We start from the raw sequence: 19395 nt of genomic DNA, 5'->3' as shown, positions 1-19395 counted from the left end.
CAAATATAATTTATTTTAAAAAATTTTAATTGAGGTGTTGGGGCATGTTTTTCTCGGAATTCTATTACTTATATTTTAAACAAATAAAAAATTAAAGTCAAATTATTGAAAAATTAGGACATGCAAAAGAAATACAAAATTTTAAAAAACTATTTTAAACCTTAAAGAAAAAAAATTCATTACCTGAATTTATATTATTATCATTATTATTATCATTATTATTATCATTTTGGAGTGATAAAAAGATACAAATTGCGAAGATTTTATGAACCTATGGGTAAATTTTGTTGTTTAATTTTAAGAGATGGAAGTGCTCATTTTTCAGTTTTTTTTGGCACTTAATTAATGTAAATGGAAATAAATAAATTAGAAAAAAAAAAAAAAGTAGGATCGAGTGTAGCCGAGTGTAGGATTGGAAACACTGAGCACATTTCCTAGAAGGAAAAAGCGCTTTTCGTATACACGCGTCTCGGCGCAGTCGTTCGGTCCCAATCGGCCAATCTCCGCGCGAAATCAGAGTATCTGTTTTCATTTCTCTCTCTCTCCCCCCACGCTCTATGTCGCCGACGACTTGCTAAGCTTCGTTAAGGTAATATCTCCTCTTCTCTCTTTGTGTTTGATCTTTTGACGGAGGTATCGGTTCGATTTCATTGAGTCGTTGTTTGTGTCCGCCCCCTTTTTCTGGGTCGCAGGAGGGAATAAAATTTCGTTGAAAGATACTGGAAACCGATGGCTGCACCACCGGCAAGGGCTCGTGCTGATTACGATTACCTCATTAAGCTTTTGCTTATTGGTGATAGCGGTATGTTCCCAAATCCTTGGTTTTGTTGCGAGTTTTAAGTTATTGTGTTTGCTTTTTTTTATGTTTGGGTACGAAGCAAATGATGGAAATGGGAGGTGCTCTTAGAGATCTGATGAATGGGTCATGTATAGTGTGGTGTGGGATTTGTTTTCATCAATGTGATTTTGGGTTTTCTCGTTTTGGTGGGAGTGAATTCGTTGCATGTTTTCGTTTTGTGTTTGGGCCTTTTGATTTGAAATGGTTGATTCTTGTTGATCTCTCCCTCTATTTGGGAACCTCTTTGGGTTAAGTATGGCATTCTCGACATATTATTGTTTACATTGCATTCTCTGGTGGAATACGCCGTAGTTCTGTGTGCAACAACGACGTATACCTGGTAAAAGTGGCCGTGATCTTTTGACGCCCAACATGGAGAACGTGACCTTTTTCTGTTCGAGAATATTAATTTATGCTTAAATGTCTGTTGGAATCGAGGTGAAATTTCCTGTTAATTGACTGATGTTTTTGTTTGTGGTTCTGCATGTTGCTTAGTATGATGCATTGTAGGTGTAACGTTTGGCCTCTCTGCCACTGACTAATTTAAGTGCTTTAAATGTTAGAGCTAGTTGGCCTCTAGCAAAAGGAAAGTTCATTTTTCATTAAAGAATAGTAAGTTTATTTATGGGAATCTCATGAAAATTTTGTGATAGACTTGTGAGCCTATCAATTTCGCATACCATTAGTGTTCACGTAAGCTTTTTCGGCTTCAATTGTTTTTCAGGTGTGGGAAAGAGTTGTCTGCTTCTGCGTTTTTCTGATGGTTCTTTTACAACCAGTTTTATCACCACAATTGGGTTTGTAGCCTGTGTACCCTTGAAGCTTGCCTGTTGACATGTTTTAGTACTGTTTCAATTCAAAAAAAAAAAAAAAAAAAGATCCAAAGGCTTCGTAATGATCATAGACTCGTAGTTGGGACTATTAACTGAAATGAGGTAGTAGGTACTAAAGTGGTTTGAAACAATCATTTTATCAAATAGCTGGTTTTACATTTTTTATGTACTGGTAATCTTGTGTATGATATTAATTGATCTGCATAAAAAATTCTATATGTTTTCTAAGTACGAGTAGCTTGGAAGCATCTCTTTAATATCAGTTAATATGCATCTCATGGCAGTATTGATTTTAAGATAAGAACCATTGAGCTTGATGGGAAGAGAATCAAATTGCAAATCTGGGATACAGCTGGTCAGGAGCGTTTCCGGACTATCACAACAGGCATGTATCTGATATCTAATATTATTTCTCCCAGATATTATTTAGGATAGATGCTTCCTCTAGGAAAGTGGGGCATTCATCTGTATGATCAAATTTTTGTACTATTTGAATGTAGATAGGAAATCAGGGATAATGCTGATCTTTAATGTATCTGGGTTGGCCCTCCAAAATTCTGTGACCATTCAACCTTGTCTGTTTTAGCCCATTGGAAAATGTTTTGGAATAAAGCTTGAAAGTGAAGGCTTGAGATTTCAAAAAACAGTTCGAGTCATTTAAATTTATGAGCTAATTTTATTATTTAATTTGACATCAAACATTTCAATTCTTTTGATTTAGGAATGAAAAGAATTAGTCCAGAAGTATCAATGTCTGATTTGAGACCAAGTGCTTCTAGTTCTTTTATTTTTATTTTTATGTTTAGGAAACGGTAGAGATATGGAATAAGTTTATTTGATGAAATTGCCTCTAATTCTTGTCATGTGGCATGGAAAGAGAAGTGGTAATGAAGTAACTCCCTTCGTCAATTCCCTAAAACCCATTCTTATTCCAGTGATAGTGAAGTGAAAACTTTATTGTGTCTGTAATATGATGATTTTAGTTTGAATGTTGGTGTAATTTTCTTTTTCACACTGTAGCTTACTATCGAGGAGCCATGGGAATTTTGCTGGTCTACGATGTCACTGACGAGTCATCTTTTAACAGTGAGTTATTTTATTGCCTCTTTTGGATGCATTGATTTGCGATTGCTACGCTTATCTTTTATATATAATATAAAATCTTTGACATTGATGGGCTCATGATTCATTCTGTCTACCATTTCATTCAAGATTTTTCTAACATGTGAAATTAGTTTATGTAACTATAAATTTGCATCAAGGTGGGTAAGTTCTACTCTTGTAGAGCTTTAGTTAGGGGTATAAGTGGGTTGGGTTTTTTTGCCCTGATGTCAAATTAACCTATAGTTTTAAAAAATGACCCATCACCAAATGGATTAAAATTGGGCTGAACCAACCACAACTGACCATCAACTGACCTTGTTTATGTATCAAACTGAACTGATTGAAACATATTGTTACACCTCAAACCAAGTAAGAATGTTTGGCTTAGCTACTTAAGTGATTTTGGATAACTAAAAGCATTTTTCTTAATTTGTATAGTTTGGTAACAAATAAAATCATTTTTAAAAAATCTGATTGCTTTAAAACATTTAAAAAGAATTACCTTAACGTTCCAAAAAGGTTATAGTAATTGACTAAGGATCAATTTTTCAAATTACTTTTAGCTATTTAGTATTCGTACAATCACCTTTTGGATGCAGTGACCAAACACACTTTTGATTTTATGTACTCTTAGGAAAATGTAACTAAACATATAAGTATTCTAATTAAAATCACTTTTATTAAAAGTGTTATATTTTTCTTAAAAAATGTTTAAACTAAAAAGTATGAGTCAAGCTCACCCCCCAACTCATGTTGGTGGGATATCTTGGGGGTATTTTTGGATTTTTGGGTTCGAATGGCTCCCCCTAACTTCGGTTTCTAAGCGCTTCTACAATTTTCTTATTTCTTTCTGTTATGAAGTTTATTCTTTTCTTATTCAGACATTAGGAATTGGATTCGCAATATTGAACAGCATGCATCGGATAATGTGAACAAGATACTGGTAGGAAACAAAGCTGATATGGATGAAAGTAAAAGGGTAAGCATTTTGTATTGCTAGATTGCTCCCAACCTGTCTTTCTTATTGCTGGCACCAAAGAATTACAGGTCCAAGAACTCAAAATGCAACTCCATTTTAAAGTTCATACTTGGCTTTCTAATGTAACAAAGTAGGAGTTAGTTTCAATATCTCGCAATTGATGTTTCCTTTGTTTACTCTGTATCTTTCTTTTTTAATCTTGTCACAGGCTGTGCCTACTTCTAAAGGTCAAGCTCTTGCTGATGAATATGGAATCAAATTCTTTGAAACGGTAAGTTAGAAATGCTTAAAGACCACGTAAAGTTAGAATGTTTGTAGTAAATATTTATTTGTGCTTCTTTGTTCTTGCATTTAACATATTCTGCAGAGTGCAAAGACAAACCTGAATGTCGAGGAGGTTTTCTTTTCAATTGCTAGGGACATTAAGCAAAGGCTTGCAGACACTGATTCGAAGGCAGAGGTATGTACTTTGTTTCCAATCCTGGATTGCTTTGAATTTTCTGAAGGATTGTATGAAGAAATTGTTGTCACCAAGTAAAACCTTAATGTGAATGAGATCCGTTTGTAATTCAGCCTCAAACAATCAAAATAAACAAGCCAGACGCAGCAGACGGGGGTGGTCAAGCGGCCCAAAAGTCATCTTGCTGCGGCACGTAAAATGGTACAATAAGATCAAATCAATTGAAAGAGCGAAAAGAAAACGCTCTTCTTGGTCGCGGTGGTGTGCCTTCTGGGAACGAAATCAAAGCCTGATGAGATTGTGGTGGGCTTGTTCCTCTATCCCGGTCGTGGCTTCTGTGAATCATCATCAGTTTGTGTTGAATGTTTCTGTTTTGTTCCTCTATTTTGGCAAAAGACAGTCTGATTTTCCCTTTTCTTGCTTTTATATATTTGAGGTTGGGATTTAGGACTCTTCAATTATTTTCTCACATGTGTTGATGTAGATAGATTATCAGGATTATTAAAGCATGTTCTTCCATGAGGAGCAAGAAAGAATGGTCTCTGACTCTCTGCGTCGGTTGCTTTGTAATTGGGATTATAAGACCTTAACACCCAACTCTAATTGGAATGATTGAATGTTAACTCTTGCAGCCATGGTGAAGCTCTGCAAGTAATTTAGCTGGCTATGGCTTTTCTTGGACCATTCTACTTTCAGGGCGTGCTTGGTGATGTTTAGCATTAGAGTCATTTTGTTGTTACATTATGAGATGGGCAAAGTAAATGAAAGATTAATTTTGTTTGTGTTCGGTATCGCAATAGAAAGCTAATCGGAAAGCTGACGCCAATGCTTTTTTCTTTGTTTAGTTTTTCATTCTTGAAATTACTTCTTGAAGTATTGTTCGTTTTTCTTACATCAGGTTTTTCTAGTTTCTTTCTTGTTTCTATTTTTAATAACTACGATCTTCATTGTATTCACAGGCGTCGTTCTATCTATCACCATCTTTTTATTGTTCTTTCTTGTATTTTAGTTAATACCAAACATTCAAAACCATCATGTCTGACACTGAATGAAGGCAAGAGGGAATACAAGAATCTATTTATTTTCATGTAGGCCCTAATTTCGAGAACTGGGTTTGTGTTCGTAGAGGTTTAAATTGATGTGTGAAAATCCTTCTAAGGGTAATTGAAACATAAACTTAATCATCCCTGTAAATTAATATATGAATGGAGATTTCCTTTTGTTTATCATATAACGTTATGGATACTTCAACAGTTGCAAGAACTCGATGGTTAAAAAGAAACAGAGATCAAAAAAGTTTAAATAACTAATTTACAAAGACTAGAATATATTTTAACCTTCCTTTTCTTTATAGTCCCTCCAAGAAAAAGTACCTCCAGAAGTAGAAACCAAATGGGTCTGAAACCACACATGACAAAGTATGAAACCTTATTTTGGTCTGAACAACCATTAACATGAAGAAGTCTGGCTTTAATCAGACAGTTAAAATTGCAGAAGAAATGTAAAGAAAAAGAACCAAATCATCCCAATAATTTAAACTGGAGTTCAACAACAATGGCTATCCAAGCTATTCATAAAATTGCTCAGAAGCTCTTACATTATTGAAACATGAATAAGATAGAAAGTATCACTCAGTCTCTAGACTGGACATTACATGTAGGTTACAAATTGCCCCTCGGATCGAAGACGACAAAGTATAATATGTTTTCAGAGCAAATTAGATAGTAAGATCAGTAAATGATAATAGATAAACAAGTCTGCAATATCAATAATTGATACAGAACACATACAGTGACATGACTTATTGGCTCATAGTCCTCCAGCTCCTGGTTATGTCTTCTAGTTGCAAGGAAGAGAACTTCATCTCCACGCCCATGTTTTGATTTTCTGTAAAGAAATATCAGATGAATCCATACGAGCATGCTGAACGAAAAAAACGTGTTGCATTTTATTTCAAGGCAATGTTGTTGGTTCAATCATCATGGCTGCTGCAGCAGTTCAATAAATCTAATGTTATTTACAGAATGATGCAAACCAGGAGCCAAGCAAATTACTTTCAGAAAACCAATGTAGGAGTAGCAATTGCTTGAAAAGGATTCAGACTGACATAACAAGTTCTAATCTGCATTTTTGTTCTTATTTCCAGTCAAACAAATCCAGTAAATTTTATCAACCACAAAATTGAATACCAACCTTCAGGGTGTTTCCCTTTTCTAGTTGTTTTTATTCAGCTTGTCCAGTAAGAATTTTACTCCCTCTCGCAACGTTGCTTTCCTTTCCTCTTGGTAGTTCCATAGCTCCGATATTATATACCGTCCACTGGGATTATATTCGTTTATCTCCATTAAAGCCGACGCCACAGCCTTGTATACTTCCTCGCCATAATCCTTTTTCAGACCTTCCAGTTTCTCATCTTCATCATTCAAAATTTCAATTTCCTAAGACAGCATAATGACAAATAGTTAAACATAAACATGGAAAGGGCCTCTGCAGGTAAGGAGAATCTACGTAGCTCGAGAACGCCCACAAAGAAAGGAATGAAGAAAGCTAGCATATTTGGTGATTTTCTTCTACACAGCATATTGAATCATACATGAGTATTGAATCGTCCAAGTGAACCAAAAATGAAAATACAAATTCAAGAATAACCTTATCTTTTCCTTCGGCGGTATCTTTTCCTTCGACCTTAATTACTTTGAAAGGATGCCAATCTGGGTCCTTGAGATATTCTGCCCACAATGAGCACAGCTCTGAAGCTCTCTCATCTGCTTCATCCTCGTTATATATCTTCTTCATTGCTTCATGGAATGGTTTTGTATCTAATTCACCCATTCTCTTAACACGCAAGTGAGAACGACCAGGCAAATCTTTGAAAGCCTACGAAATGAGAGAATTAAACTGTATTAGGAGTTCAAATTTTTAAATTTACAAACAGGAAAAACAGAAGTAACCATTTAGCAACATGAACAAAAAATTAGTTGACAAAATATTCTTACATTAATTATCTCTTTACGAGCTTCTTGGAGCTCGTCATTACTCTTGCGCTGCTTTACTATCAATGTTTGGTTAAGTTCATCGAGTTCTTCAAGTTCTCCTTCCTTTTCACTCAAATCTTTTAGAATTGACTCTGCCTTTTGGAGGACTTCCACATCCTCATCATCTTCCATGTGCTTCATAACATTCAATGTCCCACGAAGACGCTCAATTTCCAACTCTAGTGCTTGTTTGGCATCCAGTTGTTTTTCCAGTCGGATTATTCTATTGTGGAGGTCCTCTTTTTGTTTCTGAATCATTAGAAATATATGTGAATCCCTGTTATGATCTAATTTTGACAAGGAAATATTCTGATGATTAATAGAGCACACCCGCCACAAACCTTTTGATCATCTGCCAACTTCATAAAGTCTTCATCAGCCTTCTGCTGCTCTAATTCAGCCAATTGAAGAGAACTATTTCTCACCTCATACTGAAAATACAAAGAACATGAGTTTAATGGTCAAGAATCTCTCCATGCCCACAAGAAAAAAAAAACACGCGCATGCACACAACAAAAGCATGATACCAAATCACACGCTCACTAAGTCATAGACTGCAGCGTTCATATGTATCCCATGGATGTCAGTTCAGACATTACAGAAAGCAACAAATCAGAAAATCCTAATCAATAAGTAATATAAATCCGTTTCTGAACAAGACGGAAACCACCATGTTTGTCACACTAGCAAGTTGATATGTCAAAGGAAAACTGCACAATTCTGTGCCTTCTTTGTGTGTGTAGATGTGCAGGGATGGATCTATAGGTAGAGTTGAAGAAGTCAAACATAAATTCAATAAGTTATCATAAAATAAATTTAATTAACAAATTAATAAATTGAGGAATGCAATGAAGTCTCCTAACATATGTCTGACATTCAGATTAGACTAACTTCTTGTCATAACTACCGGCAAAGATTGGTGAAAGATGACACCCAGTTTTCCCTTCACCTCTGCAAATCATGAACCCAAGAACAGGAGTCGAGAGAATCGACCACTAGAGAACGTACCTTCTCTTTTTGTAATTGGTTAACTATTTAATGCATAAATTATTTCCTGTGAACTTTTTTTTTTTTTTTTTCTAAATGTGTACCTTTTCAATTTCTTCAGCCAGATACTTGCTCTCATTTTCGTTTTGTGCTTCACGCTTTTCCAGTTCTCTTCCTCTTAACTCGAACTCTTTTTTCTGAGAATCCAGTTGCAACTTTAGCTTTTCATGATCATTGAAGATCTTCTTAAGGTGATCTCTGGCACCCAGTTGGATTTTTTTGATCTCTGCAGATGTGACAAACATTACATGAGTTCAATGATGCAACTTGGGATCTCCATGAAAGAAAAAGCAATATGTAAGAACATGGAATGAATGTCCTGCTTTGAAAATTTTAAAGATTTATATAAGAAACCTTCGTTATAGGCTTGAAGTAATGTCTCTCTCTCCCCCATTAAATTGTTGAGGGTGGTGGCAGTTTCACTACATCTTTTCTCCATCTCTTTCAAGTGTTTGTTCTTGAGCTCAATGATACTTGTAAGATTGGACACAAGCCTATCTTGCTTCCGTGCTTCCTCCTGAATAATTTCAGATATGGTTTTAAGGTCTCCAATCTTACGTAAATGTTCCCCAATTATATTATTTGCGTTGTAATCATCAGCACGAGCAACCCAAGCATAAAGTCCTAGTTTCTCAGTACCTTTAGCCAGCCAATCCTTTTTCCCATGATGATCTGCCTCGTAAGCCCTCTCGAACGAAATAGCATTATGCAAACCAGGCCAATCTTTATTAAATTCCACAATAGCACAACCTGAGTGGCCCCGGTAATTCCACAATGGAATAACCCTTGTGGGATTAAATCCTCTTTCTTTCAACTCATCTCTAAACTTTGATCCACTTCCTCCCACATATCGTCCATCGTCTGTACGCCTAGTTGGAATGTTTACCACAATTCCTCTCCAAGGCCACACAAACTTTTCATCATGATTGCAATCCATAACAGGATCATTGTTGCCAGCAGGTTTTGATGGACCAACAGCATCAGCTAGATCTTTTTCCAAATATTTCAATAGAGCTAAATGATTAGCTTTCTCTTTGGCATTCCGTTTATTTGAAGAACTTTTGCCTACACCAGAAGCATGCTGCAGGAGATCCTTGTATAAGAAATCCCTCTTTCTCTTTCTCGTGCAATAGGGGCAAGTAAATGTCTCGTGCGAGAGTTTCACGATGTGATTTCCATTTTTCAGTTCTTCATATGACTTGCTTTCCCGCTCTTCCAATTCAGATTCACTGATATCAGTGTCCACATCAGAATCATCTGTGGAACTTCCCATCCAACTTGATGAACAGCACCTAGAGAAAAAATTTCTCAAGTTAAACTCATATTTATATATAATTTTGTCTGTGACATTTGAATCTAATGGAATCAAAGACAGTAGATGACACAATGGATGCTTCATAGATTATTAGGATAACATTATCCAGTAGAGACAGACAGATACAGAGACAATTTTAACTGCTGACTCACATCGTTCAATCAAACATTGAGGTTTAACCATGTTATGCCTATCATAAAGTAAGGAAATTTTCTCTACAGAGCTTTTGGGACAACCACAAATCCCTAACCCATGAAAGACATCCTAAACCCCAAGATCATGTGTAAAATAAAAAAATAAAGAAAGAAAGAGATCTAGAAAATGTTAGCTAAATCACACTTCCACGTGAAAGGAGGAAAAGAAACTCCATTAATGGCAGCTAAACCTGGACAGTAAAACCAGATCAGTAAACAAGAACAAGAAGGATGATCCAAACCAAATGTCGAACATAGGAATATGCAAGAATCTCAAATACCCAGCGCAAAAGAGCAATACATCGCAATTTTATTCATAGAACAGAAGCAAATCCATGCATGAAATGGGCCAGGTAATTGGGAACTCACTAATCCACCCCAATTCAAATAGAAGCATACACAAAATCCAGAAAAGTGAAAAGAGAACAAAATCTTCACAAAGCAAAAACAGAACATAGATCACCTGACGACAATCGGAGAATCGAGAGGCGTCTGGCGCAGAAAAACAAGCGAGTGGTGGTTCTCTGAGCTGGGAGAGAAAAGGGGAATTGAATTCGCGAATTGAGAGCGAATCCAAGAACTGGGGTTGGAGTGAGGACCGAGTTTGGACAGTAGAAAAAGCTGAGACACGGGGAAATGCGACAAAGTCGAACTGGGGCCTGCGCGGGGTCCGCGATTTGGTATGCTAAGGCTAAGAGCAAACGATGATGAATATCGTACGCGCGCATGTGAGCGCGTTTAGGGAATCGTCAGAGGCTCACACACACACCAAAAGCGTCAATCTCCATGGCTGAATCCTGTTAGCTTTGACCAACAAAATTTTGCTTATTGACTTCTGAGCGTTCTGACGTGGCAACATTTTACTGGATCTATGCCTGCGCCTACGAATGCCGCGCAATTACTTTGGAGGGTTGCCCGCAATTTAATAACTACAATAATTGTCCTCATCTTAGGGTTATTTATTTATTTATATATATATATATATATATATATATTTAATCATACATATCTCTCAAAATAAATTTTAAAAATAAATGTCATATAAAAATGTAATTATTTTTTGTTCGTTAAACGCATTTATTTTAAAAATAAAATTTTGATATTTTCAACTTTGCATCATTATACTAAAAAAATACTGAAATAATTTATTGCCTCAAATTTCACTCTTTTTTATTTTGTTTGAAAACTGTTAAATTTTTAATTAATCCCAAATTTATTATTTTATATTTTAATTACTTACTTAATTTAGATTTGAATTTTAAAATTCACATATTTATAATAGTATACTCAAGTTATCTTAAAAATATTATAATTAGATTGAAACTTTTAAAATAATTATATACCAAACAATAAAAGTATAATATATTTAGAGGAATTACAAATATTAAGCTAAAAGTGAAAATATTATCGTAGAAACGCGAACAAAAATTTGGAAGTTAACCAAATACGAATCAAATAATATTAATGATTTTTTTTTATTTGAAACAAAAAACAGAAAAAACAGGATCGGCTGCCCTCCGTCGTGGCTCTCCATTCGGCAAGCCGCTCAGTCTCTTCAATAAACACAGCGCAATGGCGCGGCAATAGAACTCGCCCTTCAATTCATCCCAACCCACCGGAATTTACTGCCATCACCGGCCAAAATCTCAATCGAGATTCTTGATTTTGAACCAGTTTCCGTTTCTCTTCGAAACTTCTTAATTCAGAAGCTGGAATCGAGTCTAGAATGTTCACTCAATTTGGATCAACCTCCGACACGCTGAGCAAGGCTTCGACCATGGTGTCTCGGATCGGCACAGACGCCCACCTCTACGACGATCCCGTGGACGTGAACATCGGTCCCTTGCTCGACAGCAAGTTTGACTCCGAAAAATGCGAGGCACTCAAGCGCTTACTTGCTCTCATTGCTCAGGGTTGTGACGTTTCCAACTTCTTCCCTCAGGTGATGTTTAATGAAGCACAAGTTTTTTTTTTTTTTTTTTTTCTCCCTGTAATTCTTTGTTGTACTCACGCTCTATGGCTTGAAATTCGGCGTCATTTAATTCGTTGAGCTTTGGAGGTCTCAGTGGTTACATGTTCTGATTTTAATTTGAAATGGAACTTCAGGTTGTTAAGAATGTTGCATCGCAGACGTTGGAGGTGAAGAAGCTTGTATACTTGTACCTGTTGCATTATGCTGAAAAGTATGGTATATTTCGCCTTTTAGTTTCTGGTCATAAATATCTTTCCCTGCTCTTTCACCTAGAGTAATGGCTGTGTTGTGGTTGATCGTGGCTTTAAATTCCATAATCTTAGCGTCGTGACATGGGCTATGTTCGATCATCATGAGCTGCTCCTGAGTTATGATTTGTTGTCCATTGGTGAATGTTTGAGGTGTGACAATGTATGTTACATTTATGGTATGTTTTGCACTTTAGGCGTCCAAATGAAGCATTGCTGTCTATCAATTGTTTCCAGAAGGATTTGGTGGATACGAATCCTCTTGTGAGGGCGTGGGCACTGCGGACCATGGCAGGAATTCGTCTGCATGACATTGCACCTCTCGCTCTCGTGGCAGTGAGGAAATGTGCCAGGGACCCGTCAGTGTATGTCAGAAAATGTGCAGCCAATGCTCTTCCAAAGCTTCATGATTTGCGCCTGGAAGAAAATGCCACGGCTATTAAAGAGGTTTGCTTGATTCATGGCTTGACGAGTAAATGTGTCGTTACTAGACAATGGATGCTTATTGGAAGGTCAAAGAGAGGGGGAAATGTGGATTACGTTTGGTCTGTTGGCTGATTCTTTGCTTGCTCAACCCTTATATTCAGTGTTCCTACTCCATAGAAGGTCATTATGTTTGCTGAGTGCTACTGCACTTTTAATTAAGTTTGCAATATTTTGCAGATTATTCTGATACTGTTGGGCGATTCCTCCCCTGGTGTCATTGGTGCTGCCGCTGCTGCATTTGCTTCTATCTGTCCAAATGATCTGACTTTGATTGGAAGAAATTATCGAAGGTTATGTGAGGTCTTACCTGATGTTGAGGAATGGGGTCAAATAATCTTAATCGGAGTTATTTTACGCTATGTCGTAGCAAGTATTGGGCTTGTTAGGGAATCTATTATGCATTCTCTGCAATCTATAGGAAATTCTAGTTCAGAAAAGAATGGCTTTGCAAACAATTTTACATCAGCCAATGAAGAAAGTGAGATGAATGGATTTAATGACACGGCATTAACAAATATGATATCTAGATGTTATACTGAAGGACCAGATGAATATCTATCACGACTAAGTTATTCGAATGAAGTTTTTCCAAAATTGGATGATGGACATTTTGTGTTTAGTAAAGAGAATGATGATATCAGGATCTTATTGGAGTGTACGTCACCTTTGTTATGGAGCAACAACAGTGCAGTGGTTCTTGCTGCTGCCAGCGTACACTGGATTATGGCTCCAAGGGAGAACATAAAAAGAATTGTTAAACCATTAGTGTTTCTACTCAGATCATGTGATGCTGCAAAATATGTGGTATTTTGCTTATTCTTGATATTTTTAATCTTATCGTATTTTTCAATTGGGAGGCCGCATATTATAAATGGCTTCCTTACGTTATTAGGCTTATACTAATATATCCACTAGGAGCAACTTAGACAATCCTCCAATAAGCGAGATCATTTTCATCTCAATTGACCATGCGAAAGGGATTTGGAAAGATAGTAGGGAGTGTATTTGCTGAAAGCTTAAGTGATTGCTTTTGCATATTTTAGCCTGACACACATTGAATTTTTTTTTTTTTTTTTTTTTTAAAGTTCAACAAGGTGTGGAGATGAAAATTTGAACCTGTGATTTCTTAGTCGAGGATATAACCCTTAATAAATTGAGTGCTGATATTAGCTATTCTCTTATTGAGGTTTCAAGCTCAAGTTCGTCCAAGATTATACAATTTTTAAAATTTTCACTCTTGAAAACTAAGAGGTGAACGGCTGTTAGTTGAGATTGTATGCTTCTTAGCCCATCATAAGAATTTGAACTTCTCACAGTTTAAAACTAAGATTTGAAGTAATGCCCATATCTCTGCACACATGCATATATACACACTTTTGTTTAATTGCAATTTTATCATCCAGCGGTTTTCTCTTGTCAGATTGTAATAAATATCAATTGACCTCCACAGGTTCTCTGTAATATTCAGGTGTTTGCTAAGGCAATGCCTTCTCTCTTTGCTCCACACTATGAAGACTTCTTCATCTGCTCTTCAGATTCGTATCAAGTTAAAGCATTGAAGCTTGAGATACTATCATCCATTGCTACTGATTCATTTATTTTACCAATCCTTGATGAGTTTCAGGTAATATTTATGCATTTCCTACCTTTTTTACTCTCGATTTTATTTTGTATTGTCATGTGGCGATTGTAAAATTAGTTTACTTCCTATACCTTCGTATGATATAAAGAAAAGGATACAGAGGACATATAAGAATCCACGTCCTCGATACCTCTAAGAAACAAAAAGGTCTCCATTTTGTTTGCATATAAGAAAATGAAATTTAAACCTCGTGAAAACACCACATAGAAGCTAGAAATAGAACAGGATGAAAATATCATCAGATATGAACGTAAATGTGATTCCTCGGGCATCTCACAAGTATATCACTGTTCTCAGATCTATCTTGGGGGGAATCCCTAGGTTAAGCCCTCTCTTTGAAAGGCACTTTGAGATGAAAAATACCCCAAAGAAAATGATTTTCTTATGGGAGCTCTTACTGGGAAGCTTAAATGCCGAAGATTAGTGATAGAGATGCATGACCTCCATACATATTACATATGTTAAGTTTGGAAAGCAATAATTAGTTGGGGGTTAGCGAAGTAAATCGGAATATCTAGTTAGTTTGTACCTCTTGAATGGGTAATATTCATTTTTCATCTTCTCTGCTTCATTATCATTGAACCTAATGATTTTTTAGTTGATTATATCAAATGCTATTTTTTTTGGTGGCATCAGACTTCAAGCCTTTGATGTTAGCAAACCTTTTTTCTTTTTGTTTCTAGGATTACATTAGAAACCCAAACAGAAGGTTTGCAGCTGATACGGTTGCTGCAATTGGCTTATGTGCAGGGCGGCTCCCAAAAATAGCCAAAATGTGTTTGGATAGGCTATTGTCTTTAATTAAACAGGGTATGCGCTTCGTGTTTTTTTTTTTTTTTTAGTTTTGAATTTTTGAATTTTTGTTCAACTCTAAAATTAAAAATTGCAGAAACTTCCACTTGTGACAATGGGGCCATGGATGGAGAGGCAGCTGTACTGATTCAGGCAATTGCATCAATCAAGTTAATTGTAAAGGAAGATCCAGCCAGCCATGAGAAGGCATTCTTATCTATCTCTTTTGAGCTCTAACCTTTCCTCATCCTTGTCTTTATTTTAATCTTAGTAGCTATACCGCCTCATACTATGGACTTAAATTGTTGAGCTTATGCATGTATTTTTTTATATAAAGGCTTTCATTTGTATGGTTTCCTCATAATAGTAATATCCATGATAATCATATCCATGATAATCATATGCTGATATTTATGTTTTTTTAAACCGTCTGCAAGTTAAAGATTGAGATTCTTGCAGCGTGGATACTTTCTACGGAAACATGCAATAATGTAATGATCCTTTTTGTTGGGTTGAGAATACTAGTGAGGGATATATTGGAAATATTAGTAGGATAGTAGTATGGGCATAGTGGTAATTAACTAGTGGTGCTTGGTTATAAATATTCGTGGTTATCAATATTTTATGGATATCTCTGTAAAATTGAAATTCCTATATCGCTATCGATGTCAATATTTGAATCTTTGGTGGTAAGACATATTTACCTTCCTTATAATGCATAATATATCATTTAAAATCTTGTTTTCAAGTTCTTCTTTACACTTTTTACAGGTTATTATTCAGTTGATTCGTGGCTTGGATTCAGTCAAGGTTCCTGCAGCCCGTGCCATGATTATTTGGATGGTAGGGGAGTATAGCACTTTGGGGGATATTATTCCAAGGATGTTGGTTATCGTGGCTAAGTATCTTGCAAGATCGTTTATTTCAGAAGCACTGGAAACGAAGCTTCAGATACTGAATACAATGGTTAAGGTATTTTGAAGAACTGCATTTAGCAATTCGGATCTTGGTTTCCATAATTTTGTTTTTGACTCTACAGAACTTCTAATCTGCCACTCCTTATATTTTGAGTTCATTTAATTCAAGTGGTGTGTGAGAATAAGATGAATGAAGTTGTTATATAACTATTTCTGGTCTACTGTTAATTAATCAATTTCAATTAAGTAATACTAATTACTCGATATCCTTTTTTAATTGCTTCTGCTTTTTTCTGCAGGTCTTATTGCGAGCAAAAGAGGAAGATATGCTAACATGTAAAGTAATTTTAGGCTATATGCTCGAAGTGGGACAATGTGATTTAAATTATGACATTCGTGATCGTGCTTCCTTTATTCAGAAGCTCCTGTCATCCCATTTGGATATGGAAGTTCCTGAAAAGAGTCGATCCAAACCCAGAGATCGGTCATGGGAACTTGCAGACCGCATTTTTGGAGGACAACCAAAAGCAAAACAACCCAAACCTATCAATTATCGATTTTATCTTCCAGGATCTCTTTCACAAATAGTTTTTCATGCAGCGCCAGGTTATGAACCTCTTCCAAAACCATGCACCTTGGATGAAGCTGCAAGTACGTCAAGAGATGGAGCAGTTGAGAGTGATTCATATGAGACAGATAATACAGAGTCATCATCAGGATCCTTGGATGAGGATAGTGCTTCAGATTATAATTCTCAGCATTCTTTCAGTGGTTCTAGTGGCAGGGATGAAAGTTATGGGGCAAATCATCCGCAGGAAAATGATGGTGCTGATCCTTTGATTGAACTTTCTGATCATGTCAATTCTCACAACATTCAGAATGGAGCCTCTCCCTCTGGTTCTTCAGAGTTGGATGAATTGATGTCAAAGAACGCTCTAGAATCATGGCTGAATGAACAGCCAAATTTAGCAACTGTAAGTACCTCAGAGAAGGCTGAAGTTCGAAGTTCCTCTGCTAGAATATCTATAGGTGATCTTGGGAAACATGTGACACGCAAAAGCTATCGACTCCTGGATTCTGCTAAAGGAGATGGCTTGAAGGTGGAGTACTCATTTTCATCCCAGACTTCAAATATATCTCCTCCTCTTCATGTTTGTATTGAAGCATCCTTCAAAAACTGTTCTACTGAGTCTATGACTGAAATTATATTGACCCACGAGGAATCTGACGAAGTTGTAGATTCAAAAGACAAAGTTCGGGTCGGAAGTGAAGGGTGAGATTTAGTTTTGCACGTTCTTTGTTCATATCATCAAGCATGGATAGATCTAAACGTATATTAAGGTTTACATGCATGCCTTATAGTGCCTAACTTCTTTAAAATCTGTTAATTCTGCAGCTCCTCTACATCTATTAACACTGTAACGACGCAAGTTTCCATGGAAAAAATTACATCTTTGGGACCTGATCAGACTATCAAGAGAATTCTTGAGGCTCAATTCAATCACCACCTCTTGCCTATGAAGTTAAATTTGTACTGTAATGGCAAGAAGCATCCTGTTAAGCTGCACCCTGACATTGGATATTTTGTGAGACCACTTACGATGGACAATGAAGCCTTCACAGCTAAGGAGTCTCAGCTACCAGGAATGTTTGAGTACATGAGGAGGTTAGTAGATCCAACCACCTTTCTTTTCACCATAATCAACAGAAATAAACTGAATCATCGCATGCGTTTTTTCTCATTAATACAATCACGCAGTTTTTCTTCCTTTACCCTCATTTCACTAATTTAGTGTGAGATCCCATGTCGAGTGGAGAGTGGAACGAAATATTTTTTATAAGGGTGTGGAAACCTCTTCTTAACTAATACGTTTTAAAACCTTGAGAAGAAGTCTATAAGGAAAAGTCCAATGAGGACAATATCTGCTAACGGTGGGCTTGACCATTACATTTAGGATATTTAATTTTTGTACATAAGTATGTGCATGAACAAATGATACCATCCTTCAGCTGGATTTTTTGGATCCATCTTTCCCTTTGGCATAGTTTTTCCAACAAAGCCCTTTTTTTATTTTTAAAGTTCTTGCAGTATATTTGTATACTTTTATGTTCTACGATTGTTACTCCGTGCTCTTAAACTTCATACAACTTTGAATCCCCCGCCCTGAAGAAGTATTTGTGCATCCAATTTGACGTAGACAAAAGAACTTAAACCGGTAATTTAATTCTATAAACGAATGAAAGTTATCAAGAATGAGTAGACGATTTAAACGAGAACGAAAAACTCCCTCCTTTGCTGTTCTAACTCGGCTTGTATTGTGTCCTTTAGATGCACATTCACTGACCACCTTGGGAAGCTTAACGATGAAAAGAGTGAGAGACCAATAGAAGAAGATAAATTTCTTCGCATATGCAAGAGCTTGGCATTGAAGATGCTCAGCAATGCAAACGTTTTCCTAGTATCCATGGAACTCCCAGTTGCTAACTTTCTCAACGACGCAACCGGTCTGTGCCTACGGTTCAGCGCCGAGATTCTGAGCAACTCATTCCCATGCTTGATTTCGCTGACTGTTGAAGGAAAATGCTTAGATCCCCTACATGTAACTGTGAAAGTAAACTGTGAAGAAACTGTATTCGGGTTGAATTTGTTGAACAGGATAGTGAAATTCTTGGGCAACCCCTCTGTCCCCAACAACAACCAGTAAAAGGTAACTGTCAGTTCTTTGTTTATCAAATTTTGTGCTGTTTCATGTTTCATTTCGTTGAGATGCAGACGGGAGAAGTGCCAATGTTGATTGTTAGAAAGATAAATCTTTAGTCTTCATTCATTATTTATAAAATTTTGTTAATATACATTTATTTTTAGAATTTTATAATGCTATATGGGTTTGTATGCAATTTTTTTTTTTTTCAATTACATTTACTTATATTTCGTAATGTTTTTGTTGTGTTAATCTATTTATTTAAACTAAATAAATTTAAAATATTTTTCTGTACCATTAAGATAAATCACTGTTTGAAATACCGCTTTGGATAAAAAAACAACCCTTTAAAATACTACTTTTATGAAGAAATAAAAAAAAATGTTTGTATTCAAATTTGTTTGACCATCTTTTCAAATTTTAAAATAAATTTGAAATAAAAAATGCATTTTTCTTTAAAAATTATATAAATCAATCATTTATTGTTGTTATTATATTATTTGAACTTTCACAGTAAGCTAGACAAATTATTATTGGAATTTATATTGATATTTAGGCGATGACTTTTTTTAAAAAAAATATTTGGATATATAATTGTATCAACATATCTTTGTATATTAAACACTTCTTAGAGAAATTTATTTTTTAAAAATTAAAATTTTATCAAAATTAATTTAGAATTTAAGAATAAATCAGACAAAACAAAGAGAGACGGACCTGTCGTTCAGCGATACCGTTAAAATAAGAACGAGTCCAATCCAACTAGTTCGACATGTCGTCAAATCATAAGTGAATCAAGAGAGAAGGAAGCCCTAGCACGAGCCCAAAACT

At 35.9% G+C, this 19395-nt stretch overlaps 3 protein-coding genes across 8 annotated transcripts; 2 read left to right on the top strand and 1 right to left on the bottom strand.

Moving 5' to 3' along the window:
* Positions 1 to 452: 452 nt before the first annotated feature.
* Positions 453 to 4995, top strand: LOC111467302 (ras-related protein RABE1c-like). Its single transcript, XM_023112188.1, has 9 exons — positions 453 to 589; positions 693 to 802; positions 1563 to 1635; positions 1956 to 2056; positions 2692 to 2757; positions 3657 to 3754; positions 3963 to 4025; positions 4122 to 4214; positions 4328 to 4995. Exons 2-9 carry the CDS (start codon positions 730 to 732, stop codon positions 4409 to 4411), a joined length of 651 nt encoding a protein of 216 aa, XP_022967956.1. The 5' UTR covers positions 453 to 589; positions 693 to 729; the 3' UTR covers positions 4412 to 4995.
* A 721-nt stretch (positions 4996 to 5716) lies between these two features.
* On the bottom strand, positions 5717 to 10439 carry LOC111477722 (protein INVOLVED IN DE NOVO 2-like). 3 transcript variants are annotated; one of them, XM_023121605.1, is made up of 8 exons: positions 10269 to 10439; positions 8651 to 9588; positions 8341 to 8522; positions 7591 to 7680; positions 7211 to 7498; positions 6864 to 7091; positions 6408 to 6652; positions 5727 to 6202 (listed from the first exon to the last, which is right to left on the bottom strand). In XM_023121605.1, exons 2-7 carry the CDS (start codon positions 9567 to 9569, stop codon positions 6428 to 6430), a joined length of 1932 nt encoding a protein of 643 aa, XP_022977373.1. In that variant the 5' UTR covers positions 9570 to 9588; positions 10269 to 10439; the 3' UTR covers positions 5727 to 6202; positions 6408 to 6427. The 3 variants fall into 3 exon arrangements, with proteins under 3 accessions (XP_022977377.1, XP_022977376.1, XP_022977373.1); XM_023121609.1 differs by lacking the exon at positions 10269 to 10439 and having other exon boundaries at positions 5717 to 6101; positions 8651 to 9569; XM_023121608.1 differs by lacking the exon at positions 10269 to 10439 and having other exon boundaries at positions 5723 to 6199; positions 8651 to 9569.
* Positions 10440 to 11305: 866 nt separating this feature from the next.
* On the top strand, positions 11306 to 18597 carry LOC111485205 (AP3-complex subunit beta-A-like). 4 transcript variants are annotated; one of them, XM_023131983.1, is made up of 11 exons: positions 11306 to 11747; positions 11912 to 11988; positions 12223 to 12472; positions 12689 to 13315; positions 13962 to 14135; positions 14837 to 14963; positions 15043 to 15152; positions 15717 to 15917; positions 16162 to 17135; positions 17259 to 17528; positions 18192 to 18597. In XM_023131983.1, exons 1-11 carry the CDS (start codon positions 11532 to 11534, stop codon positions 18565 to 18567), a joined length of 3402 nt encoding a protein of 1133 aa, XP_022987751.1. In that variant the 5' UTR covers positions 11306 to 11531; the 3' UTR covers positions 18568 to 18597. The 4 variants fall into 4 exon arrangements, with proteins under 4 accessions (XP_022987751.1, XP_022987759.1, XP_022987768.1 ...); XM_023131991.1 differs by lacking the exon at positions 11306 to 11747 and having other exon boundaries at positions 12101 to 12472; XM_023132000.1 differs by lacking the exon at positions 11306 to 11747 and having other exon boundaries at positions 11912 to 11993.
* Positions 18598 to 19395: the final 798 nt, after the last annotated feature.

The sequence above is a fragment of the Cucurbita maxima genome, unplaced genomic scaffold, assembly GCF_002738345.1.
Source record: "Cucurbita maxima cultivar Rimu unplaced genomic scaffold, Cmax_1.0 Cma_Scf00001, whole genome shotgun sequence".
NCBI classification, from domain to species: domain Eukaryota; kingdom Viridiplantae; phylum Streptophyta; class Magnoliopsida; order Cucurbitales; family Cucurbitaceae; genus Cucurbita; species Cucurbita maxima.
This window is presented reverse-complemented; position numbering and strand designations above follow the sequence as displayed.